The 24,109-nt window shown below is 40.6% G+C and overlaps 1 protein-coding gene across 1 annotated transcript in view; it reads right to left on the minus strand.

Annotated features, from left to right (window-relative positions):
• The window catches only part of abcf1 (ATP-binding cassette, sub-family F (GCN20), member 1), a 63,243-nt gene that overhangs the window by 17,715 nt on the left and 21,419 nt on the right, over positions 1–24,109 (minus strand). The window contains exons 10-18 of the mRNA XM_049601560.1: positions 19,623–19,745; positions 17,555–17,655; positions 6,990–7,075; positions 6,753–6,892; positions 5,110–5,258; positions 4,942–5,025; positions 2,846–2,970; positions 1,045–1,157; positions 511–685 (exon numbers count right to left, since the gene is read on the minus strand). Coding sequence (XP_049457517.1) covers positions 511–685; positions 1,045–1,157; positions 2,846–2,970; positions 4,942–5,025; positions 5,110–5,258; positions 6,753–6,892; positions 6,990–7,075; positions 17,555–17,655; positions 19,623–19,745 — 1,096 coding nt within the window. The remainder of the gene's footprint in view (positions 1–510; positions 686–1,044; positions 1,158–2,845; positions 2,971–4,941; positions 5,026–5,109; positions 5,259–6,752; positions 6,893–6,989; positions 7,076–17,554; positions 17,656–19,622; positions 19,746–24,109) is intronic.

Raw genomic sequence — 24,109 nt, forward strand, 5'->3', positions numbered from 1 at the left:
AGTCGGTGTGGATTCAAAACTACTGTCTCCGTGGCTTCAGCAGTAATACTAACAATCAGATTGCACAACAAATTATATTGTCCATGACATAAGAAAATTTTCCATGTATGTGATGAAAGAAAAGTGTCGAGCAACACCTTTCTCTCAAAAATACGTCATTTCTGTCAAGCAGCACTCTTCAAGAGTGTCACATGCCCAAGCATAAATTAGGCTCTTTCTCCCTTTTCTCTATTGTCAAAATATATTTCTTTAAAAAGCAATGAAAAAGAAGCATTATTAGTTGCTCCAGTACTTTAGTACTGGAGCAACTACTACAGTTATTCCCATGAAACCAAACCATGTCGTCAGTCCTCAACTGCCTCCTCAGTTTTTAACTGTTATCTCAGTTTCAGATCTGAGACCGTCAGTTGTCATCTTTACTGCTGAAACATTTTCTCTGCAGTTTTGGAAAAAAAAAAAAAAAATAGCCCCAAGCATTAAGCTGCTGTAGCAGTCTGCAAATGTTCTTACTGTGTAGTCCCAGGATGGGTGGTGAGAGAGGAGGTGGGTTGGGGAAGGTGAACTTGACAGTGTACTCTTTAGGTCTCTTCAGCAGCTCTGTTGCCTCCTGGCCCTCCTCCTCCAGACCTCCCTTCTTCTTGCCTTTCTGCTGCTTTCTGGTCAGGGATTCCTTAGTTTGCTTCTCCTGAGAGGAGACATTTAGAAACATTGATGTTAGTTGCAAAAAAAACCAAAACAGCAGACAGAATGGATAGATAAAGCATCTGTGTCAACTGGGAGTTTTATGTTATTCATTTGCAAAAGACATTGAGACTTTAAAGGCACCTTTCAGTGCCATTCACTGTGAGAGAACGTGTTGGCTCTACTCATTCATGAAGTAACACAACTTGCCCCTTTGACAGAGCTTGAATGATTGTATTTCGTTTCATTGTTCCTTCAATTTATATCAAGAGATTGGGTTTCTCTTTAAAGTCTTGTTTATTTTGTTCTGGGTCACCTTTCAGATTTATAACAACTGGACCCTGGTGGGACAGTCATACTCACAGCCTGTTTGGTGGACTTGCCACCAGCCTTCAGGTCTTTTAGTTTCTTCTCCTGCTTGTCATACTGTTTCTGCAGTTCTTTCTGCTTCTGCCCGTACATCTTCTTGAAGGTCACTTAAAGAAAAGTGAAAAACACTGAGTAATGCAAGGCAGAATTTCCAGTATCAGCTTTCAGCTGTGTGTGTATGTTTACTCCATGTAACTACAATGCTTACCCAGTCCTGTACCAGCCCAATACAAAAATATGCAATAAAACTACACCCTATCTTCAACACAAACTTGTAAAATTAAGTCACTCTCCAGATTAAATTTCAAGATCCATTAAACTCATCCTTCAGACATATTTTACAGAATGTACAATACACATTAATTTATTAGTTTTGTTTGGCACGATTTTCCCACATAAAAAGTGAACATACTCTGACAAGGGGCTAAAAGCTACAGAGCCTCTAAAAACCTGGAAACTAACATATCTTGTGCACATAAGTTATTACCATTTGGTAACACATGATCACCTTGTGTGTAAAAGATAGCTTGTTCCCACAAGATAATTTATTTTAACAAGATGTAACTTGTTCCCTCAAGATAAAAACATTTTCCCCAAAGATAAATTGTTTTAACAATACGTAACTTGTTCCCACAAGATATTAACTTGTTCCCACTAGACGTAACTTGTTTTCACAAGAACTTGTTCTTGCAAAATAACTTGTTTTAACAAGACATAACCTGTTCCCTCAAGATAACTTTTTCCCACAAAATAAGACTTTGTTTTTACCAGATAACTTGTTTTAATAAGACTTACCTTGTTTCAACAAGATTATAACATTCCCACAAGATAAAAAAAATATCACCCTTTGGGACTAAAGTGGTTCCATAGAAAACACATCTACTCTTTTTCTGAGATATTCTAGATCTGGCACTGTACCCTGCCCACCAGCCCCCTGCCAGCAGCAGGTTTCACTTTTGACTTTCTCCAACGCTAGCACGGTGCTACAAGGCCTAACCTGGGCTTGTGAAAGAGTAGCATTCATCAGGCTAGCTAGCGTTAGAGGACACATCTGAGAGATTTAGCTGAACATGTTTGCACCTCAATCATACTAAGATGAGGATTCTGTTGTGCAACTAGCAGATATATCAGAATGGTAGCAGTCATTAGCATCTTATGTTTATTATGTTTGTTAGCTTGTTGGCTTTTGGGTTAATTGGCAGTGGCTGCCAACATGCAATAATATCTGCTACAATGTTGCAGTGTTCCTATTGGTCTGCTTTACATCTAAAAACTGCATACTCAGTGTTTGCTGACAAATTTTTCATCATGCTAATGCTAACTCAAATCCTCTCAGTGTTTCAGGTTTCTTTGCCACTGTTGTGATAAAGTCTGTTCCCTCATTGAAATGTGTTTCCCATATCAGACAAAGACTGGCTTTTATTTTAATCTAGCTTGCTTGAAGACATCGCACAGACATTGCCCTCTTCGCATTTGTATTGTGTATTGTTTATACATGCTGGCACTTTAAAGGAGTAGCTCTCCTATCTCGTTATACAGGAATGCATAATGACAATAAAGGCTATTCTATTCTATTCTATTCGGAATGTGAGAACATCTCTCTAGTAACAAACTGTACACAGATACAAGTCAGTATTAAGTAAGGGGACTTTAAGATGTCCTGGCTATTAAACAAAGCTGACAAACCAAATGGAGTTTAAAAAAATGAAGAGAATTTAATCTATGTTAAGAGTCAAGTTATTTTAAACATTGCATATCCCTTATCTGTGAGATATTGCTTTAAATTGATACTTACAGTAGTTCCCTCTGTAATAATAGAGTTTCTGGTTGTCTAAGTGGATGATATCTGTACACACATCATCAAGGAAACTCTGGTCATGGGAAACTATAAGAAGAGTCTTCTTCCAGCCTTGAAGGTAGCTGTAAGTGAAAAAGAGAATAACATTTTGCGAAGGCCACATCCACACTTTTAAGCTTTAAAACTGCTTTTTAAGACAAAAACAATCTCTACACACAAGCATCTGTTTTGCTTTTTTTTAGATATTTTTTTGGGCATTTTGCCTTTAATGGACAGGACAGCCAAGTGTGAAAGGGGGGGAGAGAGGGGGGATGACATGCACCAAAGGGGCACAGGCTGGACTCGAACTGCTGCGGCAACAGCCTTGTACATGGGGCGTCTGCTCTATCCACTAATCCACCGACGCCCCTACACACGAGCATTTTAGTACACTGGGCAATGCGCATATTGATGTAAACAGGAAGCAGATTGTCTGTTCTGTGGTTGGTTGCTTAATAACAGTAAATACTATGGAGATGGTGAAAAGTAACACCAGGGATTTCTTTACTTGGAGTGACGATGAGGTGGAACTGTTACTGAAGTAACACATTAAGTTTAAGTTTCTTTCCTTTATTAAACCTCCTGAGGAGAAATTCAATGTTTTCACTCTTGCTTGTCAATTACACACAGGTCTGAAAGAGACACACATGCACAAACAGGACCTATACATGCACAAATTGGAGAGATGTCAGAGTGAGGGGGCTGCCCTTGGTGGGGCGCCCCGAGCGGTTGGGGGTTCCCCCCTCTCCCGAGCGGTTCAGGGTTCAGTGCCTTGCTCAAGGGCCACCCAAGATGTGAACTCGCACCTCTCCAGCCACCAGTCCACGCTCCATATTTTGGTCCGGACGGGGACTCGAACAGGCGACCCTCCGGTTCCCAACCCAAGTCCCTATGGACTGAGCTACTGCCGCCCCCAAGTATGCGGAGGTCAAGGAAAGTAAGCAAATACTGTGACATATAAGGGTGGTACCGGGAACTCATGGCCATAGGAAAGGAGTGCCCACACGAGAAGGTTAAAATTCGCAAAAGGTGTGTGTCATTTTTTCCAGATGTCTCTATTTTTGCCCATCCAGACTAAAATGCAGCCCCAGAGTTTTCAAACTGCAACAGGGTCAGCAGCACTTTCAACCGTCTTCATTTTAGAGGTTCCAAATTGCCAGAGTAATGTAACATAAATGTAACAATAGCTTTGTATTTTGAAATGAGAAAAACAAATTAGTGTAGATCCAGCCTAAGGGACCAGCGAAGATGTTTCAAAAGCAACATATTCCAAACCATGAGTGGAGTACTTAACATGATGAGAGATGAAACTGTGATACTCGCCAAAAAATGTGATTATAGTAAATGCAAAAAGTGATAGATGGTAAAATGTATACAATCACACAACTTGAATATAATATAAAGCAGTAGAGGAAACACTAAAAAAAAAAATCATAAAAAGTCTAAAAATATAAGTAAGTGCTAGCAATATCAAATTTGACTTTAAAAATAAGTTTGGAATTTTCAACAGGTTGAGTATTTTTTGCCTTTTTTAAAACTCTTAAAGAATAAAGTATTTTGAATATCCGATACACTTATGAGAGTTAAAAGCAGCCTAATGTAAGAATGTTTTTCTGCCAAAGCAAAGAGGACAGAGGAGAAGAGGGGAAGTTAATGCTTGATAAAGTGTATCTGACCAAAATGATGAAAGCCAATTAACAGTGTGTGGATTATTTTTCCACTAAATATTCAACAGAGGGTACAGTTTTTATTTACAGTTATCACCCCAAGGTTGCCTCGTGGTATTCTGAGTGGCAGTGATGGAATAAGAGTGTAAATAGCTGTCTATACTGCCAGGAATCCTGTTGTTACATGGAAAGCCTGAAGCAGCAAAATGAGTCTATTGACCTATAAAAATATCCATTGCCTTCCTTACTGGTTCCAACTCTGCTTAGCTAAGTTAACTTCCCTCATTCACAGACCAACATCCTTCCCAATTCAAAAAAACCTACCAGTATTAAATACTCAGTGATATGATTCAGGGAAACACATGACATTGAAGAGCTGCTTCATACTTGTTGAGCCAGATGACGGCGTTAAGGTCCAGGTGGTTGGTGGGTTCATCCAGCATCAGTAGAGTGGGTTCCATGAACAGAGCTCTGTGGGCACAGAAGGTATGAGTGAGTGAAAAAAAAAAAAGAACTTCTGACAGCTGGATATTGGACCAGTTTGTAATGGTGTACCTAGCGAGGGAGACTCTCATTCTCCACCCTCCAGAGAACCTCTTGGTGGGCCTGTTCTGCATCTCAGGTGTAAATGACAGGCCAGCCAGGATCCTTCTGGCCTTGGCCTCTGCTGCTGCAGCTCCGATTGCCCTTAGCTCTTCATAAACCTGTCAAGGGGTACAAACACTGAGACAGGTCAAGAGACACGAGCCTTCACATGATCATGCCGGTTGTAAACAAGTCAACAGTTAATCCAAATTATTTAACCCACTTTTTTGGAGGTCAAACTGAAGGTGAGTCACCTGAAATGTCACTAATAAACCGTCATTGCACAGGGAAACTGCAAAATTACAGCAGGCACAGTTCAATGAGACTGAACCATTAGGTCTGTTAACTGTGATGCATGTTTACAACCAACAGTTTGGTGAGTCAACTTCCTATTTGCCTTTATTTTATTTCCAGACACGTTTGACTAACCTCCAGGTTTGTTTCCAACCTGTCTGCTTATCTGAATGGTCGTCTGTCTTGACCTTTCAGACTCCTTTTTAGTGAATTCACTGTGTTTCAAGACTTCAGCAATTCATTTGGCAAGTAAGAATTTATTATTACTGATAGCAATCATGGCCACAAATACAAAACTTTTCCCTGCTGTATGCTGGAGTTATCCATTAAAGCTGTAATAACAGATTTTTGTCAACTTGGGGGCAGCAGGATAAGCCATAAACCCAGCATTGACATTTTATCACTTTGTACAGCTGATATGGTGAACATTTACCCATTTTTACATCCAGAAGACACAGAACAACAGTAGCCATCATTTGGAGTCATAATTAAGTCCACCTGACACATTTAAGTGTAATATTCTCTCCCTTTTAGCTCTGTCTATGTCTCCAACAACTGCTGAGGAATATATCTGTCTCTTCAGCTGCTAAATGTTCCACTATGAGTACTAGCCAATCTCTGACTGTGTCTGCCTGCTGTCTGCAACTGAGCAGGTAGCGTACACGAGGTTTATCAGAGCTTTCTTACTGAAAACAGCTGCCTGCTGCTGCTAGAAACCAGGTTGCTGCACTGAAAGGTAACCAAAACAGTAAATTTGCCAAACAAACAAACAAAAAAGAGTGAAAAGTTGACTACAGGAATACCAGATCTTGCCAGATCTCTGGTCCCCTTTCAATGCTTCTCTGGAAGAATTCCATATGATAACTCTCCCTCTTCATGAGACAGCTTTTTTTTTTTTTATTTAAACACTTATTGTCAAGCAGCAAAGTCGGGAGATGTTGGGTTTTTATCAGCAATAACTTAACGACTCCTATACAGCTACATGAAACAGTAAAATAAAACATAGGTGAAAATACAAACACTTATAAGTTGTGCACTCATGTAAACACACCACAAACTACAGTATCAGCTTCGTGCACCAGTTTATAGCCTACTGAAGACATAACCACATACAAGATGTGCAAGTATTTGCTATCTTCCTACGGTTTGTACTATCCAAACAGAAAACACTTTTTATACATGCTGTTCGCAACCAAGGACCAGGTCATATATCCACGCAGAAATATGGACACTCAGACACAGCTGAGTTCAGACCTTGTGCATCCGATCACAAAAGTCGCACTAAAATGATGACAGTAACCCTCACTCAACTCACTCACCTTCTCCAGCCTCTCAGCCACACTGTCTTCTCCCTTCTCGAGACGAGCCTGGAGCTGTCTCTCCTCCTCCAGAAGCTTCAGGCGGCGGGTGTCTGCCTTCAGCACCGCCTGCACCGCCGGTGTGTCATCAGCTACCACCTCTAACATAAACACAAGTACATGACAGAGTCAGTGGGTGACAACCATATGGACAGAGACAGAGAAATGATGAAGAGCACAGACAGACAGGTCACTTACCCTGTTCACACAGCAGCACATCAATGTTGGGGGGAATACTGAGAGCTCTGTTGGCTATGTGTTTCAGTAATGTGGTCTTTCCTTTGCTGAAAGATGAGACAAAGACGACTGAACCAGGGTTTACACTAGACTTTTTTGGCAGCCAAAATGGCTGTTAATTTTACATAATTCTGTCCATATAGATTAACTACTGGACATATGTTTTAAATAGCCAAAAATAGTGTTCTTTTAAACAGCAATAAAACACAGATGCTATAATCCTTTCTGCATTCCAAGCCTGTCAAATTAATTAACTTTAAAACAAGACAGCCTTAATGACAAAGTGGTTTACTGAACACAGTGACTAATCAGAGAATATGAGTGGCAGAGGCAAAGGAGGAAAAGGATTTGGTATGGAAAGCGCCAAGCATCACTGTAACGTTGTATATGACAACATCCAGGGAATTACAAAGTCACCATCTGCCATCTGACTTGCTGTGTTATTATTTATTTGACATATTTCCTGGCAGACATTTTGACCATTGAGATTTTTATCTGCTGGACAACTCCGCATGATACCACCAAAGAAGTGCCATATGCCAGCTGACATTAACCCTGAGATGAACACTTAATCAGTATACATTAGTACATTACATTTGCTTCTATTACAACTCAACCTGGTTAATGGGCATACCACAAGGAAACCTGCACTCGGCTCTTCATATTTATTATATTTGTCTGTATTTTCCATGATGTATTAAAAAGCATATAATGCTGAAAGAATGCAGACACTGTTTTCAATATACATATGTATTTATTATGTTTTTTATGTACATAGCATTGTCTCAGTTATCAGACAGTCAAGCTAACGCTTGCCACCGTAAAGATTAACAGCGGACCGAGCCCAGCCAAGAATTTATGAGACGCTGTCAATTTTGCCGCCCAACTCCGAGAAAGAAAAGAGAATCACCCAGGCTGTGGTAGCTTTCATAGCGAAGGATCTACGGCCTTCCTCGGTCGTTGAAAACTCCGGGTTTCGCCACCTGTTGAAGACGTTGGAGCAAAGGGCATAGGAACCAACATTGGAGACAGGCGCATTTGTCCCACTCAAAAATTATACTGCGGAGGAGAAAAATATCTTATTTTGAAATCTCAAGGCAATTGAATCGAACGCAACTGGACTTAGTTTTGTCTTAGAAGACGTTTCACCTCTTATCCAAGAGGCTTCATCAGTTCATGCTTGTCTGACTACACTGGAACTAGTCTGACAAACTGGTGTGGAAAAACCCAGGTATTTAACCTCTGAGGAGTTCTTCACAAGGCCAATGATGTCATTGGTCCATTAGTGCTCCAATGTGTGTCAACGACGGTCGTTGAAACTCCTGCTGCAATGGTGGTCGTTGGGGTTGTTAGAGTCACATGAGGCCACATTTGAAATCTCTAACTCGCTTGCTTTTATTTTGAAAGCACAAAACAGCGTCACTGTCCCCCCTCCACCGGCTCTGAGTGTTTGAGAGGCGAGTCGGGACACAGCGGCCTGCAGGCGACAGAGATTTAAGATGAAACGATAGCAGCAGCTCAGTGTTAGCGCTTTCTTTCTTATGGGAAAGAAAAGAAAGAAAGACAGCAATCCAACAGTGTCCCTCATTGCTCTAATAAATGCACAACTCCTCCAGAACATGACAGACACCAGCGGAGACTCACCCTTGATCCACGAGCTCAAGAATGCAATCAAAACAGATCTCCCGAAGAGGTACAACAGTGAGGCAGAGAAGAAGATCCTTCATACAGCCTCTGCCCTGGATCCCCGTTTTAAGGGACTGCCCTTTCTAACAGAGGAGGAGAGATTGGAGATCTACAGAGGAGTGACTGAGGAGGCTACATTTTTCACCATGTTTCATGTAAAACTTAAAATGCTCATGTAAAACTTAAAATGCTCATAACAATATCAATAGTAGCTGCAATGAGTGAAAGACTGAGAAAAAAAGTTATCCTACTATGAGCTGTTGCATTGACTGAGAAAGTGCTAACTGCTAGTTTAATGCGATTTTCTCTTTCCTATTCTTTTGTTAAAACACAGAATGAGAGGACATTCAGGAGGACCGAACTGAATGAAGCTCCTGGGGGAACAGGAACTCAAGAAGAAAAAGAAGCCACGGAGCCCAGCCCCTCTGCTCCCAAAAGGAAGGCCTCACTGCCGCTCGAGAATTTGCTGGGACAGTCGTTCACTGACACTGAAGGTACAGCAGAACCCAAGAGGAGGGCTGAGGAGGAAATGGGGAGATACTGTAAAGCCCCATCTCTCCCTCTCACTGAGGAACCTCTGAACTGGTGGCATGTCCATGAGATCACTTTTCCCCTCCTCTCCCAGCTGTCAAAGTGATACTTGTGTATCCCAGGCACAAGTGTGTCTGCAAAGCGAGTTTTCTCCACTTCAAGAGATGTGGTCACTGCAAAAAGAAGCACTCTCAAACCAGAGCATGTGGATCAACTAGTGTTCTTACAGAAGAACCTACAAATTCCTAAATGCTGAGCAGTGAGTCACATTTAGGAGCTGCCCTGTGCCCAGTGCTGCCATTTCAAAACCTTTTTGTAGTTTACAGCACTGCAGAATGTTTTGTTTTTGAGGACAGACTGTTTTCACACAATAGGTAGGCTAGGTCTATACTGTTAATTTCAGTTTACAATTTAATGGTAGAAATTTCTGTTAACATTTTGGTATTATAAACCAGTACATTACACTATATAAAATTAGGGTTGGGTACCGTTCATAATTGAACCGATACAGTACCGGTACCGGTATCTGGAATTCGGTACTGGTGCCAAACGGTACCTTATTTCGGTACTTTTTAACCCTATGGGCCCTAGGCCTTTTTGGGATATTTTTACTGCCTTTATTTTTAAGCTCATATCACAGTCATAAAGGCTACATACACATGCTATATCTTGGTTTTTTCAGGACAATCTGTGCTAACCAGATTTGCTATAATTTCATGTTCTTCTATGCGCCTGTATTTTATATTAATTTTTATATCAATGAAAAAAAAAACAAATCTGTGTGCCTAAATTCTTACATTTTTACATGTATCTCACCATAGCAAGTTGGAAAATGACATATTCTGCCATATATGAAGAGGGGAGACTCTCTGGAATCTGGCAATATAAGAACCATGATGCTGGGACATTCTGTCACTTCACAGTTGTCCAAAACATGTGGTTTGTGCCAGACGGACATGATTGCCAGTATTTTTTCATTATTGCAAGAAATTCCATTGACTCATTCACAAGTCAAAAATGTGTTTTATCTGAAAGAAACATGCAATATTTACATCTAAGATCATAGAAAAATAGTCAACCAAGTGCAATGATGTCCTCCAAGATAATATTTGTTTTGAAAGCTGGACTACAAATGTGGATAGGCAGGGAGAAACACACGCAAGCCTAAGATGTGGTAAGATACGATATTCCTCACTATATGAAGTGACTGATAACAAGATCTGTATAATGGATTGTAAAGAAATTCGTCAGGTTTTTATTTTGTAGACAATTGATTTGTATTTATAGCGTGATGGGATGACAGCACAATGATGTGTGTGGTCCTGTGCTTTCATGTGATATGCGTGGCATTTCTGTGCGAGCCTGCGTTCGTGAGTAATCCATCCAAGAGTAATGTGTGTGCAAAGCTGTATGAAAGCTCTGTTATACATCATTTTATTGTAATTGTGAATTGTGAATGTGTGAATCGGTACTTGGTAGTACCGACGTGAATCAGTACCAAGTACAAAAAGTACCGAGTTTCGGTACCCAACCATATATAAAATAGTTGTCAATGCTACATGTTGTCCTCTGTGTTTGGAATGGCTGTGATGTTTTTGTACATTTGGGAAGTGCCCTGTTTTAGAGCAGAAGACAAATTTATATTTAGTTGAGTGAGGATGACCATTCTCACACAAAGAATATAGGTAGTAGCCAGGCTGGGCCTGTACTATTAATTTTGGTTTACAACTTAATTAAATGTTTAGACATTCATGTTAACATTTAAATATTTTCTTTTATGAAGTACACTGCACTGTATTGATGCCATTTTAGTATTAACTTTTGTAAATACACCTGTTGTCTGTTGTGTTAAGACTAAAGTCATGTTTATGATGTTTGTCATATTCAGGACATTCAGATGGATTTCTAAATTAAAAAGGGAGTTCATATTGATCTGACTGCTTGTGTTCATTAATGGAAAAAGTAGCCATGTGCAGTAATAAAGAAAATTGAGGATGCAACACATAGTTATGCATTGTGATGCATCGTGGAATCAAATCAAATCATGGACAAGATAATCGTAATTGAATCGAATCGTGAGACCAGTGAAGATGCACAGCCCTAATGCCTACCCCACAGCATCAGCTGTCCTCCCCCTGCAGCATGCCATGATATCTCTGCTGAGCACTCCTGATGCATCGCATAAACCAGCCATCAAAGAAGTGAGAGGTATTTGACGTCTATTTTTATTAAATATAAAGTTCATAATACCCTCTACACTGCAACAACACGCATTTTTCATGACAACTAATATCTCTAATACAATAAGAGATGTAAATGTAGTTTTAAATTTTCACATAGTGTGTGATATAGTGCTAAATTTATTTTATTATTTTCATAGGCCGGATAGACTCACAAGTCAGTCTTTAGACACTTTGCTTAACTAAAGACTGATGACTTTCTCCCTGATTTTGTGTTTAGATGGGCGGATACAATTTCAGAGTTTAAAAAAACCGTTGCAGAACCAGTACCAAATCTGCAGGGCGATGCTTTGGTGGCTCGCTGAACTCTTGTGCTTGTAAACATAGTCCCACTAGAAACACGTGTAGCAGTACAAAATGGCTCAGCCGTGCTCGCAGAAAACGACGTCAAAGTTAGTGGATGTTTGTCGCGTTTGCGGCGACACATTCTCACCAACTAAATGAAACAAACGATCTTTTACAAGGCCAGGGGCCTGTATCACGAAGCAGGATTAATGTCTTAGAGAGGTAACTTCAGGGTGAACCCTGGGTTTTTGGTCTCACGAAGGCGGTTCAGTTCTTATCGGGGTAGATCACCATGGTAACTTACTCTGAACGGCTATCCTGCTCTGGAGCAGGGTAAGTTCAGGGTTGAATCTGATCCTATAAAAAGCACCACCCACTGGCCAATCAGCTGTTCAGAAAAAATGACTCCGCTGACAGAAATGCAGCCCAGTCATGACGGGAAGTTTAATTAATTTGATTTATTTTGATTTGAAAGTTTATTTTGAACATTAAAAAAGAAAAGAAAGCAACAACAACAGACAATGAAAAGATTGTTCAAAACGGAGTGGAAAGAAGTCGAAATTTCATCCCACCCCTTCATAAGAAAGAAACTGATCATTTGCGGACACTTAATAGCACCATTAATTAGTGCCAACATTTTGTTTTGTTGGAGGAAATGATCCCTGTTAAAGATAATAGGCCTAATTGACAGCTTTGCTGCTGGAAGTGTGGAAAGTAGCCTATCATGTCTACACTTAATGGTGTTTGAGGGATTTTCCTTTTTGTGTTTTAAAGAGGGAGACTAGGTATATTTTTGCGCAGCTGTTAATTTCTAACACAGCTCAATATCAGGATGATTTTATTCAGACTATCAATTTGGTGTTGATATGATTTAATTGTGGCGTCAGCTTTAAGCTTTATTGTAGCATATATAACGTTATGACAAAGAAGACCAATTTATCAGATGCAATGATGTTAGACGATAATTGTAATACACGCAATTCATCTGCGCAACATTGATTTCATGGGATTCAAGGGTGTGATCAGCATCAGATGTACAGGTACTGTAGCTGCTTGAACCAGTGATGAGTAATTTAACCTACACATAATTTTATTTGCTACCTTGTTTTGTCTTGATTTTTCCCTCTCTCCTCCTCTATTTCTTCTTTCCTGACCCGCTTTTTTTTCCTTCTCTATTATGTGATTTCATTGATGTTTTGACAGGGGAATTTCTTTGAAAAGCTTTTAGTGGCTTCTAACCTCTGTGGCACTTTTCTTTTTCTAATCTTGTAAATGTTATACTGTCTGTTTTTAACATTATGTGCAAATAAACTAATCTAAACTAAAACTAAACATTATTTATCCCGTTATGCATTGCCACGCATGTTTCCTCCTCCTGCAGCTGCCACGGTGTTGGCATTTTCTCTAATGTTGCTTTTCTCCTCCTCATATTTTTGTAGAATTAATCTCTGATCCTCACGAGAAATACTTTTGTCCTCAAATACAGCGCTCTGTGAGGACGCTCTGTGAGGACGCTCAGTGACGCTGCACTTCTCTCATGATTGTGATTGGTCCGCTGTGTGCGCGTTCATGGCTCTTGATAAAGCAACCCTGGGTTGAGTTACCGAGTTGACATCCAGCATCGTGATACCGATTATCCTGATTGCCATTGTTAAGGTTAGTCAACCCAGGATAGGTCTGGGTAACCCAGGAAAGGTTGATTTCGCTTCGTGATACAGGCCCCAGGACTCATCCGTCCGGCCGGACTATAGAGGGAATCGCCTTGTTGTTTACAAATACTTCCGGGTAGAAAAACAGCAGAGCTTTTAGCTATATACAGTACAGGCCACAAGTTTGGACACACCTTCTCATTCAATGCGTTTTCTTTATTTTCATGACTATTTACATTGTAGATTCTCACTGAAGGCATCAAAACTATGAATGAACACATGTGGAGTTATGTACTTAACAAAAAAAGCTGAAATAACTGAAAACATGTTTTATATTCTAGTTTCTTCAAAATAGCCACCCTTTGCTCTGATTACTGCTTTGCACACTCTTGGCATTCTCTCGATGAGCTTCAAGAGGCAGTCACCTGAAATGGTTTTCCAACAGTCTTGAAGGAGTTCCCAGAGGTGTTCAGCACTTGTTGGCCCCTTTGCCTTCACTCTGCGGTCCAGCTCACCCCAAACCATCTCGATTGGGTTCAGGTCCGGTGACTGTGGAGGCCAGGTCATCTGCCGCAGCACTCCATCACTCTCCTTCTTGGTCAAATAGCCCTTACACAGCCTGGAGGTGTGTTTGGGGTCATTGTCCTGTTGAAAAATAAATGATCGTCCAACTAAACACAAACCGGATGGGATGGCATGTCGCTGCAGGATGCTGTGGTAGCCATGCTGGTTCAGTGTGCCTTCAATTTTGAATAAATCCCCAACAGTGTCACCAGCAAAACACCCCCACACCATCACACCTCCTCCTCCATGCTTCACAGTGGGAACCAGGCATGTGGAATCCATCCTTTCACCTTTTCTGCGTCTCACAAAGACACAGCGGTTGGAACCAAAGATCTCAAATTTGGACTCATCAGACCAAAGCACAGATTTCCACTGGTCTAATGTCCATTCCTTGTGTTTCTTGGCCCAAACAAATCTCTTCTGCTTGTTGCCTCTCCTTAGCAGTGGTTTCCTAGCAGCTATTTGACCATGAAGGCCTGATTCGCGCAGTCACCTCTTAACAGTTGTTCTAGAGATGGGTCCTCATGTGTGCCAGTTTCGTTGTAGCGCTTTGATGGTTTTTGCGACTCCACTTGGGACACATTTAAAGTTTTTGCAATTTTCCGGACTGACTGACCTTCATTTCTTAAAGTAATGATGGCCACTCATTTTTCTTTAGTTAGCTGATTGGTTCTTGCCATAATATGAATTTTAACAGTTGTCCAATAGGGCTGTCGGCTGTGTATTAACCTGACTTCTGCACAACACAACTGATGGTCCCAACCCCATTGATAAAGCAAGAAATTCCACTAATTAACCCTGATAAGGCACACCTGTGAAGTGGAAACCATTTCAGGTGACTACCTCTTGAAGCTCATCGAGAGAATGCCAAGAGTGTGCAAAGCAGTTATCAGAGCAAAGGGTGGCTATTTTGAAGAAACTAGAGTATAAAACATGTTTTCAGTTATTTCACCTTTTTTTGTTAAGTACATAACTCCACATGTGTTCATTCATAGTTTTGATGCCTTCAGTGAGAATCTACAATGTAAATAGTCATGAAAATAAAGAAAACGCATTGAATGAGAAGGTGTGTCCAAACTTTTGGCCTGTACTGTATATTGATCCCAACATATTTGGTGCTGCCGTGTGAGACCTAAAATTATGTTCCCAAAATATGTGGATCCCAACATACAGTCCTGCTCACCATTATTGGCACCCCTTCATTTTTTGCATAACCTTTACAATATCTTCAGAAAGAAATGGAAATGTACCAAATTTATATCATCAGGATCTTTTAATTGGAGGTCCAAAGTAATTTAACAAAGAAAATTGTTTTTTCAACTTACATATTGTAATTTAAAAGGAGAAACAGAAAAAACAGCATGTGCTGCAATAACGGCACCCCTCTTTAATATTTGGTTGCACACCCTTTGGCAGTGATGACAGCCTCCAAACGTTTCTTGTAGCCATCTATAAGCTTCTTGCACTTCTCAACTGGTATTTTCTCCCACTCCTCCTTTGCAATTTGTTCAAGCTCTTGAATGTTTGCAGGGTTCTTTTCCCCAATGGCAGATTTCAGCTCACCCCAAAGATTTTCAATCGGATTGAGATCAGGACTCATTGCTGGCCATTTTAAAACAGTCCATTTTTTGGACTTTTTTTTTTTTATTCCTGCGTGCTTTTGGATGTGTGCTTTGGGTCTTGCTGGAGGACCCATGATTTTCGACTCAAACCAAGTTTTCTTACACTGGGTAGGACATTTCGCTCTAAAATCTCTTGGTAATTTTCTGATTTCATGATTCCTGTGATACGGTCAAGGCCTCCAGTACCAGATACAGCAAAGCAGCCCCATAGCATTATGGATCCTCCACCATGCTTAACTGTTGGTAGGGTGTTCTTTTCCTTATAGGCTTCATTGCGCTGTCTGTAAACAAACTGTTGGTGTGCATTGCCAAAAACCACTATTTTTGTTTCATCTGTCCACAGACTGTTCCAGGTTGGCCTTCAGGTCTTTGGATGTTTGACGTGGTGTTTTTTCCACCATTTGCACCAACTTTCGAAGACTTCTCTCATCAATTTTTCTCTTCCCCCCACGTCCAGGGAGGCTCTTGACAGTTCCATGCTTGGCAAACTTTTTAATAACATTACGCACTGTTGAAACAGGGATACCAAGGTCTTTGGAGATGGCCTTATACCCTTTGGAGGTCTTGTGTTTGCTAATAATAGCACTTCTGATGTCCTCAGACAGCTCCTTTGTCTTCACCATTGTGACAAAGGAACAGGGAATAACAGGTGGCTTTTTAAAACACACATTCACTGGCTGATTCATGTCACATGGGCACAGACAATTTATCACAGGTGATTCTCATTTGTGATTTACCACAGGTGAGTCATAATGTGTTTCCATACTGATTTACAGCAAAGGGTGCCAATACCAGTGTCACAGCAAGCTTTAAGTTTTTCTGTTTTTTCATCCCTTTATTTATTGTTTTAAATTGTTGTTTATCATTTGCTCTTTTGAATCAACATGAGTTCTCTATAGAAAAAAGTTGTTTCACTTGATTAATTTTCTTCAGGAGATATTCCACATTACGTACTTAGCTTCATGGGTGGCAACAATGGTGAGCAGGACTGTATTTGGTGCCCCTTGGTGAGGCCTAATATGTTGATCCCAACAACTGTATGTTGTCAGACGGAGTCTGTCAGTGGCAAAAACAGGTAAATTGTAAATTGTACTTGATGCAAATTGACTGTGCACAGTTGTCCCAAGTAGTTACACTGCAGCGTGTTTAGTTAATGCCAGCTGCAGTGGTCTTCTCCATACTGGACCAGTTATAAAAACTGTTGTTACCATTAGTCACTTGGACACAAAAACACGAGACAATAAAGCCCAGGTCGAAAAATACCAAAGTTACCCTTCAAGGCTCATTTATACTCCCTTTATGTACAAAAATAGATACGTCCGTTTCAAATACTGTAAACATCACTGCCCTCACACTTCCCTGTGTCCTTTATGTTGGCATAGATACAACCAATAGATGGCACTAGAGTCAAAAGTTTTACACAACAAACGGGGTGATGGTGGAGAAGGTCGTAATAATGTCTCTTTAATTGGAGGCAGCCTTGTAGACCGCAGATGTCTGTGAGGCCATTATATATATCCCGACGTGAACAGAGAATTCTTTTCACTATGTTACCAATTCATTCCATTACACCATTATTTTAATTTCTTTGGTGTCTCTTACAGTCAGATCTTGGTTGAACTCTGCTACACTGCCTCCATGATCTCTGGTGGTACTGCTCCGTTATGTCTGTACCCCAAGCTTTCAGAAAATGTGAACAATTACTGACAAAATGAATGCAGAGCATGGACAGAAGGCTCTGTCCGTCTCCCTATCCTTATCTAAAATTGAGCATAAATGAGCCCTCAGAGTCAGAAAGCATCTTCACTAGGTTCATCGTGATCAAAGTGTGATCCTACAAACTAATTCTAACCCTGTTATGATGGTTAGATATTCAAACCCATGTGGAGTAGAAGTCTCTGTGCCTGTATTCATAGCCAACAATTAAGGAGGAAAAAGTAGCTATTTACCCATTTGGTCCAACCAAACCATATCTTCTTCCTGCCACAATCAAAAGGTCGGCGTTGACGAAAAGCTCCTTGCCGTGAGCAGATATGCTGAACCTCTCCAGCTAAAGGGCATGAAAAACAGATTGTTACTAATGGAGAGCACATTGTGTTTCTGCATTACATGTCACTCTCTACACTGTCTTTCTTTGGCTATGTTCACATTACACAGCTTAATCAGTCCCTCCAGGATCTTGCGGCAAAAATCCTTGAATTTGTGGCCAATTTTGTCAAAAATTGTAATGAAAATTGCAGCATTTTTATGTATTTTTTGCGGGAAATTGTGGCAAATGACAAAAATTGTGTTAAATGATAAAAGGAGAAAAAAATGTGATTTTTTAAAATTACTACCTCCAAAAAAATAAGTCATGTAATCACTTGCTATAATAATCACACTGAATATTACAAAAATAGCTGCAAATGTTTTTTATAGTTCTCTTCTTTAGTGTTATTTAATTAGTTTCAAAACATGGACTCCAATAATGTAGTGAATATTGTAGCTCTCAAACCACACAATGTGACTGTAAAACATGTAAGCTACATCTTCTGTAAACATAACATTTTAATACATTAAACACATATTGTATGTATTTAAACATTGCAAATTCTTATGTCAATACAGAGCGTTTCTCCATACTGCAATGCCATAGCACATTTGATGATGCGTTTGATGACGTTTCAAATGACGTCGCAGGCGCGTCAACTTCCAGACGGCCAGAATATTCGGAAAAGAACGAAAAATTGCAAGCCCCAGGAAAAATTGCGGACTTTCGTTGAATTTGTGTTCATTATTGCGATCGCAAGATCGCGATTTTCTGGAGGGACTGCTTAATGCTCAGTTCCAATTATTTCCCCAAATCTGGTCATTTTGCTGACTGTTCACATTCATGTTTGAAGTGACCCATATCTGACATCAGTGTGAACAGATCTCTGCCCTGAACACCTCACATGCAAACAATAACATCACACACATGCACATTGGAACAACTACAAAAAAAGTAATATTTCTGAAACAGGCATTTGGGGAAAAAAATAGTGACATTTTGGTGGAAACTTAATCTCCCAAACTATCACTGTAGTAGGAATGATGTCATTCTGCATAATAATTAGCCACGTGCTTCTGTTTGGGAGTGTGTGTAGCATATTTTTAGAAAGATAGCCCTGGATGTTTGTTTTTGGGATGACTGGCTGTTGTGCAAAAGGGCTTTCAGTCCAGCTGCTCTATGCAATGTTAAAAACCTCTTTTACTGGACTAGCTGCACACCATCTAATATCTGCCCACCCTGGATTCATGCTGAGATATCGTCATCTTGTTTTTCTTTATATTTTGTGATTTGCTCTCAACTTACCATAGTGGCCCACAAAATCTCAAACAACCCAACCCCAATTTTGAATATCGACCTATTCTCTCGGCCCTGAATGGTGATATTATTTTAGGGCCATATCACAAACCCATAGTAATCTACATTAGTTTGGTTACAAAAGTTGCACAATAACACAAACAAATCCAATGATCAAGGCAGTGATAGACCGGCAGCTCCTATGTTCTCTAACAAAAATTACTGTTTCTATCACTGGAGTCTGGTGGCTTTGAAGAGAGTGATATAACAGCTTCAGTTCCCTGTCAGAAAGGGCTGTCTGACAGCAAAGTAAAGCAGTGACAATATTCAAAATAGTGCCTACACTCAAACTAATATTGATTGTTTAAGGGGGTCCTTTTTTAGCTAACTAAAATACATTATGCTGCTGCCCCCGTCCACAGTCATCAGACACTTATTTGTTAAATATGTTCGATTTTTCTGTATCTCTATCTTGTGAAGCACTTTGGAACTTTGTTTCAAAATGTGGTATAGAAATAAAACCTTACTTTCTTGCTTACTTCCAAACATGCAGCAATTTTTGACAGTGTTTTATTGTTAAAAGCATCTTAACGTGAATTATAATATTTTCTTCATTATGGGTTACTTCAAGAGAGCAGAATGTCAGGCACTGTCAGTTAATTCCATTGAGAAGATTATATTAAGTATATTACCTTGATATCAGAGGCGTTCTCCAACATGGCTTGTCTGGAAGACATCTCAGCCTGGGAAATGGAGAAATCTCCCTCCAAGGCATTCTGAGCACGAACACTGGCCACCTGACGCTCATACTCCATCTGTAACCACACACCCCAACACATCGAAATGAGTATCCAAGAACACAACACAAAATAACCCTAATCACATCATCAGGGTTATTATCTCAGAGTAAACAGAGTTCATCCAGATGCACATAAGACATTATACCAGTGAGTCCCAAAGTGGGAAGCCTTGAAGATGGAGTCATGGAGACACAAGATTTTTTCATTTTTTCAAAATGCCGCCTGCCTACTTTTGTTTATACAGAATGCGCCTTTTTCGGGGCAATGGGGGGCATGAGCAAGTAACACAACGTGTAGCTCAGCATGTGACGTAAACAGTGACGGGGAGGGAAGCCGCGTCTGGTCAGTCCTTTGGCGATTCTCTCGTAAGTCGGTCCGTTCTTCACCGTCCCCATCATCTGACGGTTAATGGCCTCTTCATTTGCGAGGGCAAGGAGGGCGTGCAATTCCTTGTCTCCCCAGTTGCTCATCTTTACAGTGTCTGTCAGGTTTGTGTTTCCCTCTTGCTACTAGCTGCTCGCTAATTCCTGCTATCGGCTGTTTCCTGTTTATCCACCGTCAGTGGCTCTCACGAGCGGCATCATCAACAGCCCCTCCCGTTGCGGGGGACAGCCCTCCATTCCGAAACACCGCCGTTCCGAACCACCCCCACTCCGAAACTGATTTTCAAGTCCATATCAAGTTTCCTGCATCAAACACTGCCGCCCGCTCTCCGGCCACACTTGCACAATTCTGAAATTCGCTGTGCTACAAAAGCTTGAAATGAACACAAGTCATTGTTTTTTATTGAAAATATGTCACTGTCTTCATTTATTAGGTATAATTTCGCTAGCAGCAAACACATTTAAAAGGAGATGCTTGTCAAGTCTTTTTATGCATGCTGTCTGTGGTGCTGAAATCCCCACTCCCGGCCGCACTCGCACATCCCCGGGGGGAATACACGTTGTACGCATTTATAAAACGGAAAGGTGAAATCAGTCAATCTGATTGTTTCTTAACTGTGATATAATGAGCATATACCCACGGCTACAATTTTAGAGCCTTATCACAGCATATCACCAGCTAGACGAAACAATGTAGGCCTATCCATGACAACAATTAGCCGAGTGGAACTGTAGTTGCAGGGGGAGGCTGGTCGGAGCAGATCTGTGATTGAGTGTGCGGCTGATTGAAGGCACCTGTTGATGAACTGCGGGCGCTGTCCCCAGTATTCGGAATAGAGAGGCCTTTAGAAAAAATGGGAAACCCCACCATTACGAAGAATGGAGGTCTATTTTCGGAAAGGCGGGGTTTCGGAAAGGCGGGGTGTAACCCCGTTGCGGGAGGCTGCCTCTGTCTTTTTAAATTAAAAGGGTTCTGCCAATATGACTACCGTACGAGGCAGAAAATTGGGCACCTCGGATCAACTCGCCAATCCGGCTCTGTGTGTCTAAATGCTCGCAGCTTGCCGGCAAAATGGCCCAACATTCGCAGAAAATCTGGCAGTGTAAAAGGGGCTAGACACACACATACACGCACGCGCGCATAAGCTGCGCATAATGTAGCTGTAGCCGAGGCTGACACTGAAGCGTGTTCTGATTGGCTACAGGGAACATCATGTGCTCACGATATGTCAGGCAATGCACAGATGCATAGCATTGAAGTAACAGGACGAGTTCTAAGCACCCTTTGGATGGTGTATTTGTCCAGTGGTATGGTACACAAGACCGAGCATGGCATTTAATTGCAGCACTGAGTGCATTTACATGGACTGAAGAAGCTGCTGATGAGGCTTATTCTAGTTATGATCATGTTCGGGATATGCGTTAATCATATTCCCTGTCTACATGAACTAGAATTATAGTGTCGCCGTTGTATGCCTCTACAAACCAATCAAGTTGCAGTAACAGTTTACATCCATGTCTGTTTTTGTTTGTTTTTCTTAAATATAAATTTAATTCAAATTTTTATTATTGGCTTGTGTGGAAGGAGACTGGCAATAAGAAATTTCACTGTAACCGCTGAGTTTTCTACTGTGCATATGACAATAAACTTCTTGAATCTTGAATATGTTCTGTTGCCATGACAGTTGACAATGCTTCAAATAGGCTATAGATGGTGCTGCAAAGAACCTACATATTCTAAAACATGGATGCTTCACACATATCTTCCCCCCCATCAGCACAGAAGATCTATACAATCAGCACAGTTTCAAGATTTGAGTCACCAGTTCAGTACCTAACTAAATAGCTCCCCTTCTGTTCCTGAGATATGATGCTGAGTAATGGCCAAAAAAGTGTTTTATGCAGAACATTATCATATCACAGTGGAGCTGACCTATTTTTAGGGACCTCGGCTGAAAGGCGAGGACCCTCTTGTTCTTGTAGTGTTTATTAAGGACCTCGGCCTGAAAGGGCGAGGACCCTCTTGTTCTTGTAGCGTTTATTGGGGACCTCGGCCTGAAAGGGCGAGGACCCTCTTGTTCTTGTAGTGTTTATTATTATTATTATTAGGGACCTCGGCCTGAAAGGGCGAGGACCCTCTTGTTCTTGTAGTGTTTATTATTATTATTATTATTATTATTATTATTATTATGGACCTCGGCTGAAGGTCGAGGACCCTATTGTTTTTGGTGCGTTTATTATTATTCTTTCTTTCATCCGCCGCCACTTTAAACTGGAATTTGACCCCCTGAACATGCTCAAAAACTCACCAAAATTGGCACGCATGTCAGGACTGGTGAAAAATTTTATAACATGAAAAAATTTATCTGAAAAGTGCCAAAATGGGCTCTCTAGCGCCACCTATCAGTCTAGACCACTAAAATGGCCGCTGCAGCCAGTAGGAACGTCGTAGGAAGATCAAACCAAAACAGCCGTGTTTGTCTCATCAAGACCTACAAATCATGCGCTCGCACCTTTGACCTAAATCCAACAGGAAGTGAGCTATTTCCTTTCAAAGTAAGATTTTTCCTAAAATAAAGAAATTCCTTTAAAAAACATCTCCTCCTACACCGTTTATCATATTGGCTTCAAACTCGCACAGATTATTGTTCAACGTGTCCTTATCAATTATTGTGCGTAACTTTTTCAATCCTCGACTGGTTTGGATGTTATGACGCGTTTCAGGTGATGTGCGCCAAAACCTCCTGACGATTTGTTGTGCCACCTAGACACACTAAAATGCCCGGTGCGACGGGTAGGAACCACTTAGAAAGACCAAACCAAAACTGCCTCGTTCGTCTCATAAAGACCTACAAATGTCGCGCTGCAACCCCTGACCTAACTCCAACAGGAACATTACTTGTGAAGGACTTTGTCATAACTTGAACGGTTTGGATTTTAGAAGCGTTAGAAGTTGCAGGACACAACTCCTCATGATGATCTCTGGAAGAAAAGATGAGGGCCAACACACTGTAAACTTGTGATTAAGGTGACATTTTTCAGTCCATAGACATACAAGCTTTATATGTTTGCGTTCAGAACAAATTTATCTATCTGTTGATGCTTTCAGATTGAAGATGGGACCCACGGTTTGGGATCTGGAAGGATTTGTTTGAGAAAGTTTCAAGCCATTCTGCTCTGTGTGTCAGCTGCATGCAGTCCTTAATTAGCATAACAAAGGCTTCACTCTGACAGTCTGTGTGTCAGAGTGAAGTGTGTATGTGTGTGGTCACACACACATGAGGTTTTAAATTACTTTAAAAATGACCTTAAAAGTATTTCCATGTATTTTATCAATTTTATGTCTCTGAACCCAAGAGACTGACCTGGAGGGTTGCAATAAATCACCTCATTTCAAGTACAAGTCAGTAACAGTGTTACAAACATCAGGAAAGAATATACATCTTTGAGGAAATGTTACATTCAACAACACAGTAGTCTCATCAGACACCTTTCTTTTGATGTAATTGACAGAAAAATTAAATGCTGTCTTTTTGATGCATACAACATTATGTATACTGAGTGTAATCTGTAACTCCCTCTGCCAAAAACAGGAAGTATGTAAACATGTGAGATATGTCAAAATGTCAGCAAACACTCTCTCTCTCCCTCCCTGTCCCCCCATCTCTCTCTTTCTCTCCCCCCTCTGTCCTCTTTCTCCCTTCTCTCCCTCTCTGCATATCGCTAACTCGGCTGTCTATGCCTGTGTGTGTGTTATACTCCTACTTTTATTATACACATATGATTCGTGTCACATATGTATACAATCAGATATTAATTCAACATATTGTACTATAATTGCCAGAATTATAATTATAATATTATTACTTTTATTAATGTTGTTGTAAGCTACATTATGTGTAATAAACATATGGGAGCTGCTATGACAGATTGACAGTCTGATCCTTGTGCACAGTGTTATTAAAACAAATAAATATAAAAATGACAGAGGTTTGA

Source organism: Epinephelus fuscoguttatus, linkage group LG17 (assembly GCF_011397635.1).
Source record: "Epinephelus fuscoguttatus linkage group LG17, E.fuscoguttatus.final_Chr_v1".
In the NCBI taxonomy this organism is placed as follows: Eukaryota; Metazoa; Chordata; class Actinopteri; order Perciformes; family Serranidae; genus Epinephelus; species Epinephelus fuscoguttatus.